At 43.8% G+C, this 19,742-nt stretch overlaps 1 protein-coding gene across 1 annotated transcript in view; it reads right to left on the bottom strand.

Annotated features, from left to right (window-relative positions):
- The window catches only part of PAPSS2 (3'-phosphoadenosine 5'-phosphosulfate synthase 2), a 388,626-nt gene that overhangs the window by 37,592 nt on the left and 331,292 nt on the right, over window positions 1-19,742 (bottom strand). The window contains exon 9 of the mRNA XM_044056309.1: window positions 211-346. Within this exon, the coding sequence (XP_043912244.1) occupies window positions 211-346 (136 nt within the window). The remainder of the gene's footprint in view (window positions 1-210; window positions 347-19,742) is intronic.

The raw sequence follows: 19,742 nt of genomic DNA, 5'->3' as shown, positions 1-19,742 counted from the left end.
AAACACTAGGTGGAGAAAATGTTTTATATCAAAAATGCAAAAATATGCATATACAAATAATAAAAAAAATATCAATTTAACAGACAGACCATTTTCTATGCACAATTGTGCATTCCAATGTGAACATTACAGGGGTATAACAGACTTTACAAGATGAAAAATTAAGTAATTAGCTGAAGCTTGTGTTGGTTCTACAAGAAAGACACTTACCAGCATTCATTTCTTTGAATTTTTGTTTAAGTTGCAAAGGAGTCAAGCGGTACTGATCCAGCCCATCATTCCACTTTATTTTTTCCAGCACCTCTAGATCTCCACCAACTAGCCAATCACCACATTCCATGACCATCTGAAAAAATAAAAACAAATAGCATTAAAACAAGGCTATAGCATACCTAATAAAAACATATTTCTAGGTAAGTTATCTGATGTAGCAGTCTTAGAGGACAACCATTCTTAGAGAGACATGCAGATTAGTTATGCACATGTGACTGCTCTTCTATCTGCTGTATTTTATTCATTCCATTTACTTATCGCATTACTCTTTAATTTTTTTTATAAACATCACACTGCCCTCAGATGTAAAGACCCACTTTGTGAACTAGTTACAGGTCTTGATAATATTTAAGACATTCTGTAGTAGTGGTAAGTGCCATTTACATGCTGTTTCTCTTAGGACACATGTACAGACAAGTGATGATGGTGTCATTAAAAAATAACACATTTACTTTACACATTTCTTTGATAAACATTACATAATCTGAGCCTAAAGATATTTTCTTTCATTTTTGATCCAATTTCCAAATTTACATTAGATGAAACAAGTAGAAACAATGTATGTTTTTAGAGAAATTTGCAGTCACATATATTAAAAGGATAAAAAATACTGTACTCTAACAACGTACTGCAAGAATTAAACATGAAATAATGCAGTCTGTAACAATGAAAATGCAATTCAATGTAGTCATGTTTACAAACTTAAGAAATAAAAAAAAAAGACTGGGACTGAAAAAAATGTAAAATGACCACAGTGCAACTTGAGTTGCAAAGTTCAGACCTTTCAAGGACTACATCGCATAGAGCATGCTTCTTGACACATAAATGAATTATTAGTTGACCCTCTTGCTACAACAAAAAACAATGTTATACATTCAGGCTAGTCACACCAAATGGAACATATAGCAAATCTTTGCTAGTTCAATGTCACAAAAATATGCACTTTTTCCACTTCCAACTCTCCTTGTGTTTCAAATGCCCAAACTAACATACCCTCCACGTAAGCTCTAGAAGCTTTCTAGCTAACATACCGCCTCCTAATAAATGCCTATGATGCACAGGGACACAACTGGGTTGGGTTGCATGGCTTGATTTGTAAAGCCCCGGGTGGTGGTTAGCCTGGTGTATACCTATAAACTTATACCATCTACTGACCTCCTCCAAAATGTCAATAAAATAGCATGTTGTATCATCCCGTTGCCATCTTCCCCTTTTGATAAGAAAGATATATCCTCCTGTCTTATAATAAAGCGTATTTTCCCTCCGGTTCACTGCTTCTTTTCTCTCCTTTGTCTCAACAAGTACAGCTGCTGCTCTTCAGAACCAACATTTGTTCAATACTTTTAAATTTGTGTACTCAGTTCATAAGAGATCTTCACAGAGAGTAAATGAATTAATGAAACAAAAAAAAAGGCAATATGTGGTTTATGGTCTGATAAGTGCATGCCTTTGGTACATAAATCATGAGGTACTTGCACCAAGTGCTTTTAGTGTCAGAGGTAAGTACTTTATCAGACCATAAAACATGCCTTGAGCCTTACTCCACTTAATTTAAACCTATACATGTGTTCCTTTCCTACATTCTAATATAACTCTACAATAGTCACTAAGCCTTAGAAAAAAATTAAAAATAATACATTGATGGTGTTTAATAATTAAATACTTTGGAACTACAGGTGCGATCAGGATTTTCCAACTTTCAGACTGCACCACAGCTACAATAATTATCAGTGTTTTTGCAAATGATACTCAAAACATTTTGAAATGGTTGATCTGAAATAGGATTGTTCATTTGTCAGCAACCTGTGGGGGTTACTGATCCGATATCGGATCCGAGCCGGCAACTTGTTTCAAGCTAATGGATCCGAGCTCCTAGCTCCTCCCTTCACCCATAATCCCCTGCTAACCCTCCATGACCTCAGATCTAGTTTGCCGCGCTTGTGATGGCTGGATCCTTTTTTGAGCTCTACAGATAAGTGGGAAAAAGTTAACTTTTTCTAGCATTTTTCGTCAGGAATTTCTTTTTTAGTTTAAATTAATACTTGTAAAGTGTGTCTGAGTTAGGTTCCCTATTTTTTAATTAATACCCTCCCTTCGCTGGTCGCTAGTGTGTGAGTGTTTGTTGAGTGTCTTTTGGGGCCTGTGTGTGTGTGTAGTTGTTTTTCTTTTTCTTTTTTAGTTTAAAAAAAAAAAAAAAAGGAATGGCTGAGGCCCCAAAAGCCGTATTTTCTAAATGTACCGAGTGTGGCCAAAAGCTCTCCCCGGCTGATGGCCACACTCAGTGCGTTCGGTGACTTGGGGTTGAACACCTCACCTCGGGCTGTACTATCTGTGCAGCGTTCAACCCCAGGGCACTGAAAGAACGGAGGTAGAAGCTGGTCCTGGCAGGACTTCTACCCCCGGATTCAGCTTCGGCCTCCGCTACCTCTGCTGCTCCCGTGGCTCCATCACAGCCTGTGGTGGTTGCCACTCCTGCCCCCCTGCCTCCGACTGGGACTCAAACTCCCGCTAAAGTGTCGGAGGACAGGGAGGCCAGGAGGGAGAAACGGAGGGAGAAGCACCACAAGTGGCGGGCCGAGACCTCCGTTTCGGCCCCGCCAGCTAAGCGGGCTTCTCCCTCCATTGCTTCTAGGTCTCCTCCTCCTCAGCTCCGATCCCCTTCTTTCTCCCCGGGGCCCGAGGAGGAGGAGACCCAATCTCCATCGAGGTCATCGAGGCGGCATTCCAGGCCTGCCTCGGTGGCCTCTTCGAGATCCACTTTCAGCTTATCAGATGCAGACTTGGACCGGATGATGCGAAGGTTCATCCAGGCCCAGCTGCAGATGGGAGTGCTCTTGCCTCCCCCCCCCTCAGGGGGGGGAGCTCAACACCTTTTTTCCACCCAATTGCTCCTTCTCTGACCCGCTACCTGGGTTCGGAGAGCTCGGAGCCGAGCAGCCTTGGAGCCAGGGGTGGGTCGGCGCCGACAGTACTTGGTACTTCGGATCCGACCCTACCCTCGAGCCTGTCGGATCCGACCTCTCGGAGCCATGGTCCGAGCTTCAGATCCGGGGGATTCAGTGTGCCTTCGGCTCCATCCAGGTCGGAGCACACTGGTCCCTCGGATCCGACGGTCTCGGCGCCAGCTCCGATCCCTTCATCGGATCCGAGTGGGAGCCGACTTTTGGATCCATTGGAGAGTGGCTCTCCCTTGGCATTCGATGTTGTGGAGAGGGCTTTGTTGAGAGCATCCGAACCCCCGGTCCTTGCATCGACTCCTCCCTGCACTCCCTCTCTGCTGGGCCAGGCTTCCATCACCCGGCCAAAGGGACAGCCTGCTTCGATGTCACAGATAGTTCCATTGGACAAGATGTTGCTGGCGAGGCCTCCTCAGACAGTCCCCCCGAGGAAGCTCCCCGCAAGCATAAGTGCAAAAGGAGGCACGTGGACTCCCCTGAGTCCTTAACCGAGGACACGGACTTGGAGGAAGGGGAAGGCTCCCCAAGATCACCCCCTGAGGATGTCTCCTTTGGAGACATCATGGAGATGCCGAGAATCAGAGGTGGGTGGTCTGCCCCCAAGTCTTCCTCTGACGAGTCCGTGTTTCTGGAGGCATTCGAGGCAGGCCCGTCTACCTCCTGGGTGCCCCCTCCAGCCGATCCCTTGGTGGACCTCATTACCACCAGGGCATGGAAGGATCCGGACACTGTGGAGCCAGTACCGAAGCGACCGGATAGGATTCTTAGCCCCCCCTCAGACCGGTCACATTGGAGTAAGGGCCCCCCTGTAGATGCCATGTTGACGGTGGCAGCCACAAAGAGGGAATTGGCTCAGGAGAGTCCCTCAGTCCATCCACCGAGCAAAGAGTCCCATTTGATGGATCGCTTAGGGAAGCGAGTCTTTAGTTCAGCGACCTTCTCAGTAAGGTCTCTGAACTATATGGCACATGTCATCAGGATGCAGTGGGATCTTATCAAAGAATACGCTGCATCCCCCCCTAAGTCCATGTCGGAGGAGGATAAACAATTGTACTCCACCCGAATGGCCACTCTGAGATCTATTTCAAACACCTCTATGCGGCTGTTGTCCCACGCCACAGAGGGAGCCGCAAGGGCCAGCGGAGCAGGCCTAGTCATAGGGTTCATAGGTTCATACTAGGCTATCTGCCCTAGGGCATTTATAAGCCTAGCCAGAGTGTGTTTGGCTTTCGCCACCCATTTTAAATTAATTTTGCTATGCCTTTTTTTGAGGTTAGTATACTGTGCCTCTGTCTAACAGTGACACAGAAGTGACAGCCGGGGTAAACCTACGATCTCCCATCCACTCATCAAGATTCCTCTTGAAGAGAGTCAATGTGGGACTCTGCCTAACCTGGACTGGGATTTTATTCCAGAGTGAAGGGAGCCTCTGGGTTATGAATCTGTCCCTCCAACATGTCCTATTTATTTCAGTGCTGAGGTTCAAGTCTCTTGAGCGCGTAGCTCGATGGGATTTGGATTTTCTGAGGTGCAGCATGTCCATTAATTCTGGGTTGGACATGGCTTTATACGTCAGGCACAGATCGCCTCTGAGCAGTAGAGCTGGAGTTTCTTTAACCGGGCAGCATATGGCATCTGTTTGAGCCCTTTGATCCTCTTGGTGAGGTACTTTTGGGGTCTTTCCAGTTGTTGCAGGTGTCTGGTAAGGTACATCCCAAAAGGGGCATTGTACTCAATTATGGGCCTGATGAGGGATGAGTAAAGAGGTACGATGACCTCCCCTGATCTAGATGTGAATCCCTTCATGATTAGGTGGGCTATATAAAATGGTTTTCTAACCACTTTGGCCACATGGTTGTCAAATGAGAGATTGCTATCAACTTGGGTCCCCAGGTCCCTAATGACTTCTTCTGTACTTAATGGATTACCACCTATGTGGTAATTTGTGGGCACTTTGTTTTTGCCAAAGGGGATGACTGTACACTTTTTGGCGTTTAGCTTGAGGCCATGGCTCTGGCACCAGTTGTCTGTTTCTATGAGGCCCTTTTGGAGGATGCTTGTGTCGGCTGGAGAGTTGATTATGGCGCCCAGTTTGCAGTCATCTGCGAACTTGGTCAGCCACAGTCCTTCCGTGTTGGCCTGTACTGCCAAGAAACATATACCGAACAAGAGAGGTCCCAGGACTGAGCCTTGTGGGACGCCACTTGTAACTGGTTTGGAGTCTGACATGGCTCCAGCAATTCTAACCATGTGGGTTCTGTCCTTGAGCCAGTTTGCAACCCATCTAGTGACATAGGGGTTTATATTTAAGCTGGTGAGCTTATCTATAATGCCCGAGTGGGGTATTGTATCGAAGGCTTTTGCGAGGTCCAGGTAGGCTGTGTGGACCACCTTCCCCTCGTCAATGGCCTTGGTGACTGTTTCAAAGAAATCGACCAGGTTTAAGAGGCAGGATCTGCCCTTAACAAAGCCAAACTGGGTAGGATCCAGTGTCTGTAGGTCCCCAATATCTTTATTAATGAGGTCCATGATGATCCTTTCCATAGCTTTGCAGACCAAGCTAGTCAGGCTTATGGGGCGATAGTTTCCAGGATCCGTTGAGGCACCACCTTTGTGGAGAGGGACCACTGTTGCTGTACGCCACTCTTTGGGTACATATCCTGTAGTAAGGCTAAGATTGAACAGTAGTTTTATGTTTGGGTTTAGCTCTTCTTGGAGTTCATGTAGGACAGCCGGGACACCATCTGGTCCCATTGATACTGTGTTTTTGCTTTGGAGAGGGCGGCTCTTACCTGAGCATCTGAGATGTCAGGGGCAGCACTCTGTTGGGATAGATATTTGCCCTTTTGGTGGGGGGAGAAGTTTGCACTGAACCTGTCAGCTAGGATGTTGGCAATGACTGTGGGCTCGGTGTATTTTTTGTCATTTTGGACTAATTCTGAGCATATCTGGGACTTCCCACCCAGGTTCCTAACATAACTAAAGAAAGCCTTGTGATTATCCTTAGTGTCCTGTGCAATTTTTCTCTCGAAGCTGGCCTTAGATGATTTTATGAGTGCCCGTAGGTTTTTGCTAATACTGATCAGAGATGCCTTCCCTTTTTGGGATTTTGCTCTATCATGTAGTAGCTTCCTCCTTCTATTGTATAGTTTGTTTATGGCTGGGGTCCGCCAGACAGGACGCCTGCCTTTGGAGGATTGGGTCTTGGTTTTATTTGGGATTGCATGATCCATGCATTCCTGAAGGTGTTCATAGAATGCGTTTATAAAGGATTCTGCGGTCTGGGCCGTATTTTCCACAGGCCCGGGGGCTTTGAAGGATTTCGCCTCGGTTTTGAGGCGTGTGAAATTTGCTTTAGAGAAGTTTTTCACTGTGGTTTTCTGGGCAGGGAGTGGGGTCGGGATGTGAATATCCAGTGAGATTAGTTTATGGTCTGATCTTACCAGTGAGTGATACACTTCTGGTCTGGAGCATAGTGTCCCCATGTTGGTGATGATCAGGTCCAGTATGTTTTCCCCTCTTGTGGGAGTGGTAACAAGTTGTTCCATAGCATTTGAGTTTATAAATTCTAGGAACCTTTGGGCTAGGGTGTTGGAGCTAGAGTAATGCTCCCAGTCTATGTTTGGGTAGTTGAAGTTGCCCAATATAATGGTGTTTGGAGAGACCTTCATATTTTCCAGTATTCTCAGGAAGGCCAAGTGGGGTTCCTGTGTTTGGAAGGGTGGTTTGTAGCAGGCTATAAACTGGAAGGCAGTTTTACCCACAGTTAGTTGCACATGGATAGTCTCTGATGCTTCATGCTGTGCCACCAACCTGGAGGTGTGGGTATCTTTGACGAATATGGATACTCCCCCTCCTTTTGTGGTTCGGTCCAAGTTTTGGGGCCGAAAAGCATGGTATGAGGTATAACCTGGTAGTGCTGGGGTGCTCTCAGGAGCCTTGAACCAGGTTTCTGTTACTGCACAGATATCAATGTTCTCCATGCTAAGGAGAGTTAGTGCGTGCATCCTGAGGTTTAGACTTCTGGCGTTGAGTAGCATTACTCTTAGTTTCTTATCCCTTGTGATACCTATGGAGGTGGGTTTGTCTTTTGAGCCTTGCCTAAAAAAGGCACTATGGGGGTAGCAAGAGCCTTTGCCAATATCCGAAAGCCCAGGGGTGACAGGTGCAAGCCGTCCCTAGCGAAGCATCGTGGCTTGTCGAGCATGTCATCCCAGGCTGACAGGCATTGGATCCCCTTTGAATGACACCAACACTTAAGCCAATTGTTGAAATTGATCATCTTGTCTTCATATTGTGGCATCATTCTTGGTGAGGGTAAGATGCTACTCAAGGTCAGGGTCATACCGACCTGGGCTACATGCTCAGAGAGCTCCTCTATGTCTCTTTTCATGTAGTCCAGGGAGGTACGTCTCAGGTCATTCACACCAGCATGGACAATGACTGAGTCATATTTGTACTTGCCTTGGAGTGACCTGAGTGCTTGTGTTATGTGGCGGATCCTAGCGCCCGACAGGCAGCTCACCGTGACCTTCTCCTTGTTCAGCCTGGTGAGCGGGACGTCAGTGTGCCTGACGATAGAGTCACCTATTACAAGTGTATCAGGTGTGTTGTTTAGCCTTTAGGGCTATGACTGTTCGGCACACTGGCTTTGTGAGTTATGTGTTGCACGTGTTTTGTTTTGGGGTAGCGCTTGCTTGGGTGTCTGCTTTGGAGGTCTCTGCTGCTTAGGCAGATTTTTATTTAGAGCCTCTGAGTATGTTTTTGTGTGTTTATGTGTTTGGTTTGTTGTCGTGGTAGGTCTATGTGAGACTGGAATTGTAGTGAGTGTGGTTTCCTTCTCCTCCTGACTGGTTACGCCAGTACTGAGTTGAGAGAGCTTAGCCTCCAGTTTGGCTATATGGTTGCATCTCTCACATGTGTTGGAATTTGTTGGGAGGAGGAGAGGGTTGTCTGTGTACATGAGGCAGTTGTAACATTGCCTCAAGATTCCCAGATTCACCTGCTGGACCGGAGAGGAGATTGACAACTGACCTTTGGACATGCTAGAATAGTATTGGGAATTCCTTTATAATTGAAAAAAAGGGCCAATGGGGAACAAGGTTTGTGAGGGTGTAGTGCTTTTAATTTTTTAGAGCTGACTTATATAATTGCTTTAGTGAGCAAGTGCCAGGTAACTTAAATGCAATGTGTTACAGGTAACTTAAATGCAAATTGACAAACAGTAACTTTCTTTCAAGTGAAACAAGGAAATAAGTACAGTAAGCAATGCAGATATCACTAGTGATCCACAGAACTGCTAAAAGGCTGCGTTTTAGGTGGAATTAGCGTTTCAGGGAAATAAACAAACAACAAGCATACAAATAAAGCTAGATTCAGCAGGCCTGGATCTAGTCTATGCTACAGCAAACAAGGTGTACCAATTTCAGTAAGAAACAGTTAGAATATGCAGGCACTATAAGCCTTTAACCAGAAATTCCCTGCTCAAAAGGGCAGAGTCCAGCCTCTCCTCCCACAAGAGTGCAGACCGCAATCCTTCTTAACGTAAAATAACTGGCCTGAAGCCCAAGTGCTTAAACCAGAACTAATACACTTTTAGAATAACAGACACTGAGCTCTCAATCAGCATTTCCTAACTTAGAAGGATGTAAGCTACCTGTCCTGCCACCACAGTGCAGGCCACAAACCTTCCTAATGTAAAACAACTGGTCTGAAGCCCAAGTGCTTAATCCAAAAGACTTAGAAATGATAGCTACACTTTAATCAGGTTACTACCAGCAGTAATAAATACAACTGAATACTTTAAAGAATGCCTGGATTAGTGCTCAAGTTATACAAACAAAGCTAGATTCAGCAGGTCTGGATCTAGTCTGTGCTACAGCAAACGAGATGTACCAATTTCAGTAAAAAGCAGTTCAAATATGCAGGCACTATAAGCTTTAACCAGAAATTCCCAGCTCAGAAGGACAGAGTCCAGCCTCTCCTCCAACAAGAGTGCAGAACACATACCCTCTTAATGTAAAATAACTGGCCTCAAGCCCAAGTGCTTAAACCAGAATTAATACACTTTTAGAATAACAGACACTGAGCCCTCAATCAGCAGTTCCCAACTTAGAAGGATGTAAGCTACCTGTTCTGCCACTACAGTGCAGACCACAAACCTTCCTAATGTAAAACTGGTCTGAAGCCCAGGTGCTTAAACTAAAAGGCTTACAATGAGTTACACCAAGCAGTCATGAGACGTCAGGTCTGGCTCCGTCATTGTGACTTTACGGAGCCCTTTAAAGTGTCCTTTGCGAACGCCCCCTTTGATGGTTCTGCCCTTTTTGGCAAAACAGTTCGCGAGACGCTTGTCCAGAGTGAGAAGGACGGGAAGACGTTGTCTGCCGTCGGAGTCCGCTTCTCTGCTCCCCAGCGGTCCTTTTCAAGGAACCAAAAGGGTCAGAAGAAGATGTGGTTCCGGAAATCACAACATTCCCAACCAGCTCCGGACAACCAGCCCTACCGTGGCAGAGGTGGACAGGGAGGACGTCGCCCCAGGGGCAGAGGGGCTCCGAGAAATTTTGGGTCCAGAGAACCTTTTTCTGAGCAGCCCGCGCAGCAGCCCTGAGGGGTTGCCCGGCTGCTCCACTCTGGAGGCAGTCGGGGGGCATTTTTCGAAACATCTAGCGGCATGGGAGTCCATCACAACAGACCGCTGGGTGCTTCTCATCATATCCAGAGGGTACAAAATACCAATTCTTCATGTCCTCCGATCCAAGAACCTCCCTAATGTACCACCCGATCACAGGGAGGCCGCAGCCGCAGAAATACAGCAGCTGTTAAGAAAAAGAGCCATCCAGCCCGTCCCCCAAGACCAGCTCGGATTAGGGTTCTACTCCAGGTTCTTTTTGGTGCCAAAAAAGACGGGGGATCTGAGACCCATCCAAGACCTTTCCCGCTTGAACCTGTCAGTAACCAAGGAAAAATTTCGAATGGTCACTCTTCAATCTATCCTCCCCCTTTTGAGGGAGAACGATTGGATGTGCTCTGTAGACCTCAAGGATGCGTATTACCACATCTTAATGGACAAACAATCCAGGAGGTTCCTTCGCTTCCGGCTGGGAGCCAGTCACTACCAGTTCAGGGTCCTTCCCTTTGGCCTCACCACAGCCCCCAGGGTGTTCACCAAAGTGTTAGCAGTGATTGCGGCCCACCTGAGACTCCAGGGAATTCAGGTCTTCCCGTACCTGGACGACTGGCTCCTGACCGCACCAACAAGGCATCTACTTTGCTCGGCCAGAGACTTCTTTCTCCATCTAGCCCCACAACTAGGCATTATTATCAATGTCGGCAAATCTCTACTTTCCCCAACACAGATCATAGAATTCATAGGTGCCAGAATAAACACCAGAGATTTGCGAGCCTTCCTAACTGCCGAGAGAATCAGAAATCTACAACTTCATGTGTGGGCTATCCTTCATTCAGAGGCTTCACCAGGGGAATTGATCCTGAGGGCACTACGCTCCATGGCGGCAGCGATTACACTCCTTCCATGCGCCCGTTTGAACATGCGAGTCCTGCAATGGACTCTGTTAGTGCAATGGTCCTTCCTATCCCTTCCAATCCACCATCCCATTGCTATCAGCAAGGCTTGCAGAAGGGCGCTACTATGGTGGCTCCAAGCATCGTACTTCCATACGGGCCGTCCCTTCTGCAGCTCTCCCCCTATCGCCACTGTGACCACGGACGCTTCCCGCCTCGGGTGGGGGGGGGGGCATTACTCAGGCAGGACAGTCCAAGGCACGTGGAACGATACAGAGACCTCCCTGCATATCAACGTTCTGGAGATGAGAGCGGTGCTGTTGGCGTTGCAAGCACTTCAGAGCTTCCTCCCTGCAGGAACGATTGCAATTCACTCGGACAACATGTCAGTGGTCTGGTATATCAACAAACAGGGGGAACCAGATCTTATCCTCTTTGCCGCGAAGCCATGAGAGTGTGGGAATGGGCGATCTCCACCAACCGCTTTCTGATTGCAATGCACATTCTGGGGAGGACCAACATCCTAGCGGACAAGCTCAGCTGCACCCTTCTTACCCCTTACGAGTGGTCTCTCAATCCTCTAGTAGCGAAGCAGATATTCGCAACATGGGGGCAACCCTGCTGCGATCTTTTTGCATCTCCATCAAACGCCAAATGCGACAATTTCTTCGCTCTAATCCCCCCACCAGGGGAATCTCCAAGAGACGCTCTGGTGCATGCTTGGCCACCCGGTCTACTCTATGCCTATCCTCCTCTTCCAATGATGATACAACTCTTACAGAAAGCCTCGCGGTTGGGGAGCAAGATGATTCTCATTGCCCCATTCTGGCCTCGACAAATTTGGTTCCCTTACCTGTGGTCTCACCTTGTGAATCACCCTTGGATTCTAGATCCCATTCCGGATCTCATCTCCCATCCATTGGACTTGCCAAATCCAAACCTGGACAATCTGAAATTGAGAGCTTGGTTGCTCCAGTTCCACTCCTAGTTAGGACTCCTGGTATCTCTTCACCAGTCAAAGCCATCCTCGTGGCAGCGCATAAGCCCTCCACCAGGAAAGTGTATCACAGCAAATGGAAACGTTTTTCCATCTGGGCGGAGCGCCGTGATCTAGATCCCTTTACGGCTCCTCTTCCATCCATTTTAGACTTCCTAACTGAACTCTTTCAAGAAGGCGCTAGTTGTTCAACAGTCAAAGTGCAGTTGGCAGCCATTTCTCATTATCATGTGGGACATGATACAGGGCCCTTGATGTCAGCCAAATTGTGTAAAACCTTTCTCAAGGGTACCTTTTTACTTAGACCTCCTGTAAAAGAAGCCGTACCCCCATGGAATCCTACTTTATTTCTTCAAGCCTTGACTGCTCCACCCTTTGAACCCACTGCTTCAGTGGATCTCAAATTCTTGTCATGGAAAACAGCACTCCTTGTAGCCATTACTTCAGCGAAAAGAGTGTCGGAACTTCAGGCTCTTTCTGTAAAGCCTCCATACCTGATTTTTCACCCTGATAGAGTGTACCTCAGGATCAATCCCTCCTTTCTTCCCAAGATAGCATCAGAAACCAACATAAACCAATCCATAAATTTACCGGTTTTCTTCCCTAAATATCAAAATAAGGGTGAATACAAGCTGCACTCATTGGATGTTCATAGGCAGCTTCATTTTTATACTCATAGGACGACTGGCCATAGACAATCTGACCAGCTGTTTGTTTCCTTTGCCAAATTTAACTTGGGGAAAGCTATCTCTAAAGTATCTTTATCTCGCTGGATTTCCCAATGTATCCTACTGGCTCATCAAGCCTCGGGTAGACCCGCACCAGAAGGAGTTCGTGCTCATTCCACTCGCTCCATTTCTACTTCTGCGGCTTTCAAGTCTAGAATTCCTTTGGATGATATTTGTTCTGCAGCCACTTGGGCTTCATCTCATACCTTTATCAACCACTACAAGCTAGACCTGCTTTCTAGAGGGAGAGCATCCTTTGGCTCTGCTGTGCTTCGTAATATCCATCCATGATGGCCACCCAGGGAGCAGGTAGCTGGGGACTCTGTCCCACAGGTTGCTGACAAATGAACAATCCTACTTTAGATTTAGAAGTTATGTACTCACCATAACGTTCCATCTGAGTAGGTAGTTCATTTGTCTGCAACCACCCCCCCTCCTTCCCCCTGACCTTCTTTGGATCTATTAGTTTTTAGATATCCTTTGTTGGATATATATTGAGAGGCAAACTTGATCTGAGGTCATGGAGGGTTAGCAGGGGATTATGGGTGAAGGGAGGAGCTAGGAGCTCGGATCCATTAGCTTGAAACAAGTTGCCGGCTCGGATCCGATATCAGATCCGTAACCCCCACAGGTTGCAGACAAATGAACTACCTACTCAGATGGAATGTTATGGTGAGTACATAACTTCTAACTTTGCAAAACTACTAGCATATGCAGTCTAAATTATAAGTACTTCCCACTATATCCATGACAAAACAGCTTAAGTTCTGTGACATCTGTAACAACATAATCTTCATCTGCTTCTTGTAGTAAATTTCAGCCTGTCTTTCAGGGCACAAATAAGTAATCATTTAATCTGCTGGACAATTCCAGAACTCCAGAAGGCCTAATAAATTACTACTTCAAATGTGGTTGAAGAAGAAAATATTTTCACTTTATCACACCTGTTGCTAAAGTACTGAAATCCTTCTTCAATCATTAGACTGAAATGCTAATGCTAGTTTGAAGCCATATGATCAGTGTAGAATAAGAGGTGTGTTGTACCTTTAAGAAGCATTTCCAAGATCTGTGTGTGCATATAAATACCAAGCATGTGTTAGTTTCAGTGCCACTTTGAAGGTGCAGACAGAATGTTAACATTCATGTGCATGACAGCTAGTTTGCTTATAAGTTAAAGTTACTTAATCTCATTTATGATGTTTGCATCCAATAAAGCTGTTTGAACAAGAACCCACAATGCTCACTTGTTGTATCTTGACCTGGCGAGTGACATGGTGTCAGAACCGGGACTGCAAAGACTAGTCTTCAGGGACATGAGGTGCAGAGGTAATGGCGAAGGCAAACTAAAAGAACCGAGAGCAAAAAAGGGCCAGAAACAAGTTAAAGGTAAAGACAGCACACATGAATGATTCATTTATTAAAAGAGCTTAAACAGAGTATTAGCAGGGCACAAAATATATCATTAAGCAAATGAATAGCACAAAAATGTTTAAGCAAACGAGAAATAGAAAAAAGCTCATTAATCAGACAAAATTCTTGAAACCAACTTATTTGATAAAACAAGCATTAGAAAAGTAGGTAAAGGGTTCAGAATTACCACAAAATTGTAAAATGAGCATGTTTAAAGTAAAACAAGCATGTGTAGAGTTAAAACGGGCAAAAGAAAGTTTAAAGGGCATAAAAAGATATTTAATGAGCAAAACAAATATAATAAAAAAATCATAAAAGGCACATTAAGAGATTCAGTGAGCAAAACGGCTATAACAGAAAGGGCAGAAAAGGGCACATTGAGTATAAATAAAGCAAAAGCAACTGCATGTGTTTTGGCAAATTGCTGTGTTTTGGCACAAATTACTCCTTTGTATTGATTGAAGCCTAGAATAGCATAACTACAGTTGTTTGATGTATCTCAAAGTGTAAAAGCGCTTATGGTGTGTGCTTATTGCTGTGCATTTATTCCGAAGAGTTTGTTGTATGCAAAGTGCAACTATTTTGTGAAGTGGAGTCAAGTGCAGCCATTTCAAAAAGTTTCTTGTGCCTGGGTGTGTCTGTTCAAAGAGTGCTGCCATTATAGAGTGTCTCTTGCACCATACAGAGTTGTTTGGCAAAGCGCAGCCATGAAATTTCAGTGTGCTGTGTACTGTTTATTCACAAAGTGCAGTTATATTGAGGTGTTTCTCACTCTGAGATTCTCCTGCACAATACATTCATAAATTGCAATTACTTCGAGGCAATATATTCGCAAGATGCCAGTACTTCGGAACACTTGATTCATAGAGTGCCATTACTTCGAGATAGCTTATCAAAGTGCAATTACTTTGAAACAGTTCATTAATAAAGTGCCATTACTTCAAGATAGTTTATTTGCAAAGTAAAGTTACTTTGAAGTGTTTCTTGCCCTCAACTTCTATTGCTCAGTTTATTTGCAATGTGCAGTTGTTCGAAATGTTTCTTAAAATGTTGATAAATGGCTTTGGCATTAAAGCAATTACAAGATAAAGGCTCGTAATGTAAAATAATGATGATAAATAACTTTAGCACTAATTTCAAGGCGGTAAAGAGATTTCAAAGTGTTACAGTGCCCAGGAAACTTATTTCATGAAATTCAGTTATACAAAGGCTTATGTTGTTACAAGTACTGGCATAAATTTCAAGCACATGTATACACAAGTGTGTGTGTGTTCCTGCATATTTGAAAGAGTTTTCACTGAGATATGTCAATATGGCAGATGGATTTTCCAAGCCACAACCACTTGTGTTTGATCAAAATATTGCAGAGAACTGGAGAATATTTGAGCAAGAATACAATATATTTATACAAGCAGCTTATTCTGATAAAAGATGCACATACCAGGGCATTCATTTTGCTAAACCTACCAGGGTCAGAGGCCATTGAAAGAAAGCATTAATTTGCTATGCACCAGCAGTGTATGAAGGTGAAGGAGAAACTCATGTTGTAGAGAAGGTTGAATCAAGGGAAGATCTCGAGTGTTTAAAGCACAAAGTCAGAGAAATGTGTAACCCCAGATTAATAGTACACTAGAGAGGCATTTGTTTTACACAAGAGATCAAAAGCGAGGAGAAACATTTGCAGCTTATATTACTGACCTGAGAAACAAAGCTAAAATGTATAGGTTTGCTGATTTAAAGGATGAGTTGATATAAGGACAGACTTGTGTGTGGTAGTAATATTGCTGCTGAGAGAAAGATTTTGCTTTCTGACAGTAATTTAACACTGAGTAAAGCCATTGAGATTTGTCAGATTCATGAAGTTACTTAAAGGCACACAAATATGCTTGCTAGTGATAAGAGCATGGTTTCAGTATGCTCCAGAGCTCATGTAGACAGCATGCAACATGTGACAGGCAGAAGGAGGCCTAAGCATGTGGCAGCAGCAGCCCCTAGGGACTTCCAGGCAAACCCCATAGTCTTCTAGCACATTCCAAGAACAGTTCAGTTAAAGGAGCATACTCAGTGCAGAACCAAGGGTATCTAGTGCAAAACAGATGTTGCTCAGTACAGCATAAGAGTGAATCAGTAAAACCCAAATCAAGTTTTATTGTCAACTGCTGCAACTGTGGTGCCAACCATGAGTCCAGAAGAGAAAAGTGCATGGCATTTGGTCAGCAATATCATAAGTGTAAGAAATGGAACCATTTTCAAAGATTTTGTAAATCGAGTAAGCCTCACACAGTTACAAGGAAGGGTCACTCCAAAAAGCAAGTTGATCAAATAGACCTGCAACAGTCTGCTTTCTATGTAGATTGTGTGTCAAAAATTGATGAAAAGATTGATGCAGTAGATTTACTGGCAATAAATGAAGTGTTTTTTACTTTCTGGATCAATGGTAAATCCACTGAGCTTAAAGTAGACACTGGTTCAAAGTGTAATGTCATGTCTGCAGATACTTTTGCAAGGGTCAGAGCTGGTAAATAACTAAATGTGACTAGTGTGAAACTTGTATCTTATGGAGGTGACGAAATTCAAACCGAAGACTCAGTAGTGCTTTCATGTTATGTGGTCAAGAACTGTTTTAGCCTATTGTTGTATGTGGTTCGAAGACCTGTGCAGTCATTATTGGATCTCAGAGACAGTTTGAAAATGAATCTGGTTTGTTTTACCAAAGAAGTTCATCAGATAAGCACATGTCCTAGTTCCAGCTTCACCAATACTATTTTTTCAGAATATGCTGATGCTTTAGAGGACAGATTGGGCAAACTTCCAGTTGTGTATTCCATGAAATTAGACCCAGAAATCAGTCCAGTGGTCAGACCAGCAAGAAGAGTTCCGGTAGCTATGCAGCATAAGGTCAAAGCTCAGTTGGACAGAATAGTGCAACAAGGTGTAATTTGTCCAGTTACAGAACCTACCAAATGGGTGTCATCCATGGTAGTAGCTCATAAAAAAGGCTCAGATGAAATCAGAATATGTATTGACCCAAGAGATTTGAACAAAGTATTTAAGAGACTGCATCATCCCATGCGTACAGTTGAAGAGGTTGCATCCCTGTTGCCGAATGCCACTACTTTTTCTGTCTTAGATGCAGAGAGTTCATTTTGGCAAGTGATGCTTGATCATAAATCTTCATTACTGGCTACATTCAGTACCTGATTTGGAAGATATAGATTCCTCAGAATGTCATTTGGGATAAATTCTGCAAGTGAAGTCTTTCAGCGTGCAAAGGAGCACATTTTTTGGGGGTTATCCTTGTGCATAATAGTAGATGATATATTGGTCGGAGTCCATGGTGAGGCACAGCATGACAGAAATCTTAAGAGAGTTCTACACAGAGCATGTGAAGTGAACTTAAAGCTCAACCCTCTGAAGTGCAAATTCAGACTACCAGAAGTTACATATGTAGGTCATTTGTTTTACAAGTATGAGTTTGAGCCCAGACCCATCCAAGCAAGCAGTCATTCTTGAACTGCCAGCACCAGATAATGTGTAAGCTCTACAATGTTTTCTTGGTATGGTCGATTACTTAGGCAAGTTTATACCAGACTTCAGTGAGTTGACAGCAACTTTGAAAGAGCTCACATGTACAAATGTTACTTGCTCATGGCTAGACCAGCACCAGAGAGCATTTGAAGTTCTTAAGCAGAAAATTGCTACCCCACCAACATTAAGATACTGTGATGTCAACAAACCAGTAACTCTTTCCTCCGATGCTTTATAATTTGGTTTAGATGCAGTTATTCTTCAAAATGGCATGCCAGTAGCCTACGCATGTAGAACTCTTAGCCAGACTGAGATGCAATATGCTCAAATTGAGAAAGTACTTTTGGCAATAGTATTTGCATGTTCCAAGTTTCATGATTATATCTATGGTCGACAAATTCAGATTGAAAATGATCATTAACCTTTAGTTACTATTTTAAAGGAGCCTATGCATTCAGCTCCAGCGAGATTACAAAGAATGATGCTCCAATTGCAAAAGTACAATTTCAAAATAGTCTGTACGAAAGGCAGACTTATCTGGCTGATATCTTATCCAGATCACCCAGAAATACAAAGGAACAACATGACGCAGAGAATTTTGACTCTGATGTCATGTAAGTGCATAATTTTTCTACCACAAGACTTGATGAGCTACGAGATCATACAATGACTAATCCAGTTTTGCAGAAGCTCAGTTACTATATCATTGTTGGATGGCCATCAAAGCAGTCAATTTTACCACCAGAAGTGCAATCTTACTTTCCTTACAGAGATGAATTGTTGATGGAAGATGGCATTACTTTCAAAGGTCTTAAAATTGTTCCTGCTTCCTTACAACACGAATATATCCAAATTTTACATCATGGTAACCTGGGTTCTGAATTTAGTAAGAGTGAGAGGACTAGTATTTTGGACTTCTCTAGGGAAAGACACTGATAAAGTACTTTCTTCCTGTTCAGCATGTAATAGTACTAATATTTGCAAAGACACCCACTTCAGCTAAGTCAAATTCCTGATCTACCTTGGTCAGTTGTAGCTACTGACATTCAAGTGGAACAATCAACATTACTTAGTACTGGCAGACTCTTATTCAAATTGGTTTGAGATCGATCTACTACCTAATCTAACTTCTACTACAGTCAATACTAAGTTGAAACGCCATTTCTCAGTCCATGGCAGTCCACAGAAATTAATCTCTGACAATGGTATGCGATTCACCAGTCAATTGTTTCAGAAATTTGCCAGAGAATGGGACATTGTACATGTTACCAGTAGTCCAGAGTATCCGTAGTCTAATGGACTTGCTGAACATGCAATACAGAGTGCAAAGCAATTACTTGAAAAGTCAAAGCCTGATAACGCCAATGTTTTTTTTTTAATTTACTCAATCTCAGAAACATACCCCATGATGATATACTTGGCTCTCCTGCTCAGAGACTTCTATCTAGGCAAACTAGAAAAACACTCCTGTCACTTCTAATATATTGACGCCTAAGTCTAAGAACAGCCAAGCAGTCAAATCCCAGTTACCTAAAAAGCGTTCTTTCCAAAAGTCCAGCTATGACAAGTTGAACAGATTTCTTCATCCATTGAAAAAAGGAGAGATAGTGAGGATACAAATAGTGAAAGGTTTTTACCGAATTAGTCAGGTAACTACTTTGTGTGCAGAGCCAAGATCTTATTTTGTTAAATCCGAGAGTGCGGAGTACAGGAGAAATCTCAGACATCTTCTTCCTGTAGCAGAACTGACATCACAGCATCGTACCTGTGATAAAGACTCTAACTCTGAGCAATCCATTCCTGTTCTAGAATGTGTCTTGACTCCTGATACTGTTCCCGCAGATGATTCCATTATTCCTAAGATTCAACAGCCAGCAGAGACAATCCCAATTGCTAAACCAGATCCCAAATTTTATGTCACACGATATGGTTGCTCATTTCAAAGCCTAGTGTGAAATACATAGCAACTTGGACATAATTGTATATATGTATTTAGCTTTGTATAATTGCATGATGAAAATCATTTCTATGGAAATTCCATATTCATTACTATCAGTGACATTGCCTAACTTATTTTCTCAAAGAGGGAGGATACAGAATAACAGGTGTGTTTTACCTTTAAGAAGCATTTTGAAGATCTATGTTGGCATATAAATACCAAGCATGTGTTACCTTCAGTGCCATTTAACAGGTTCATACGTAGGTACTAGGATATTGGCCCTAGGGCCTATATAAGCCTAGCCAAAAAGGTACCCTGGCTTTTGCCACCCAAGAAAATTATTTTCCTGTGCCCCTGTCAAGCAGAGCCACAGAAGTGATCCCCAG

This window comes from Protopterus annectens, chromosome 14.part0, assembly GCF_019279795.1.
Source record: "Protopterus annectens isolate FY-2018-M chromosome 14.part0, PAN1.0, whole genome shotgun sequence".
In the NCBI taxonomy this organism is placed as follows: domain Eukaryota; kingdom Metazoa; phylum Chordata; order Ceratodontiformes; family Protopteridae; genus Protopterus; species Protopterus annectens.
The sequence above is the reverse complement of the archived record's forward strand: the minus strand, read 5'-3'. Positions and strand labels throughout refer to the sequence as shown.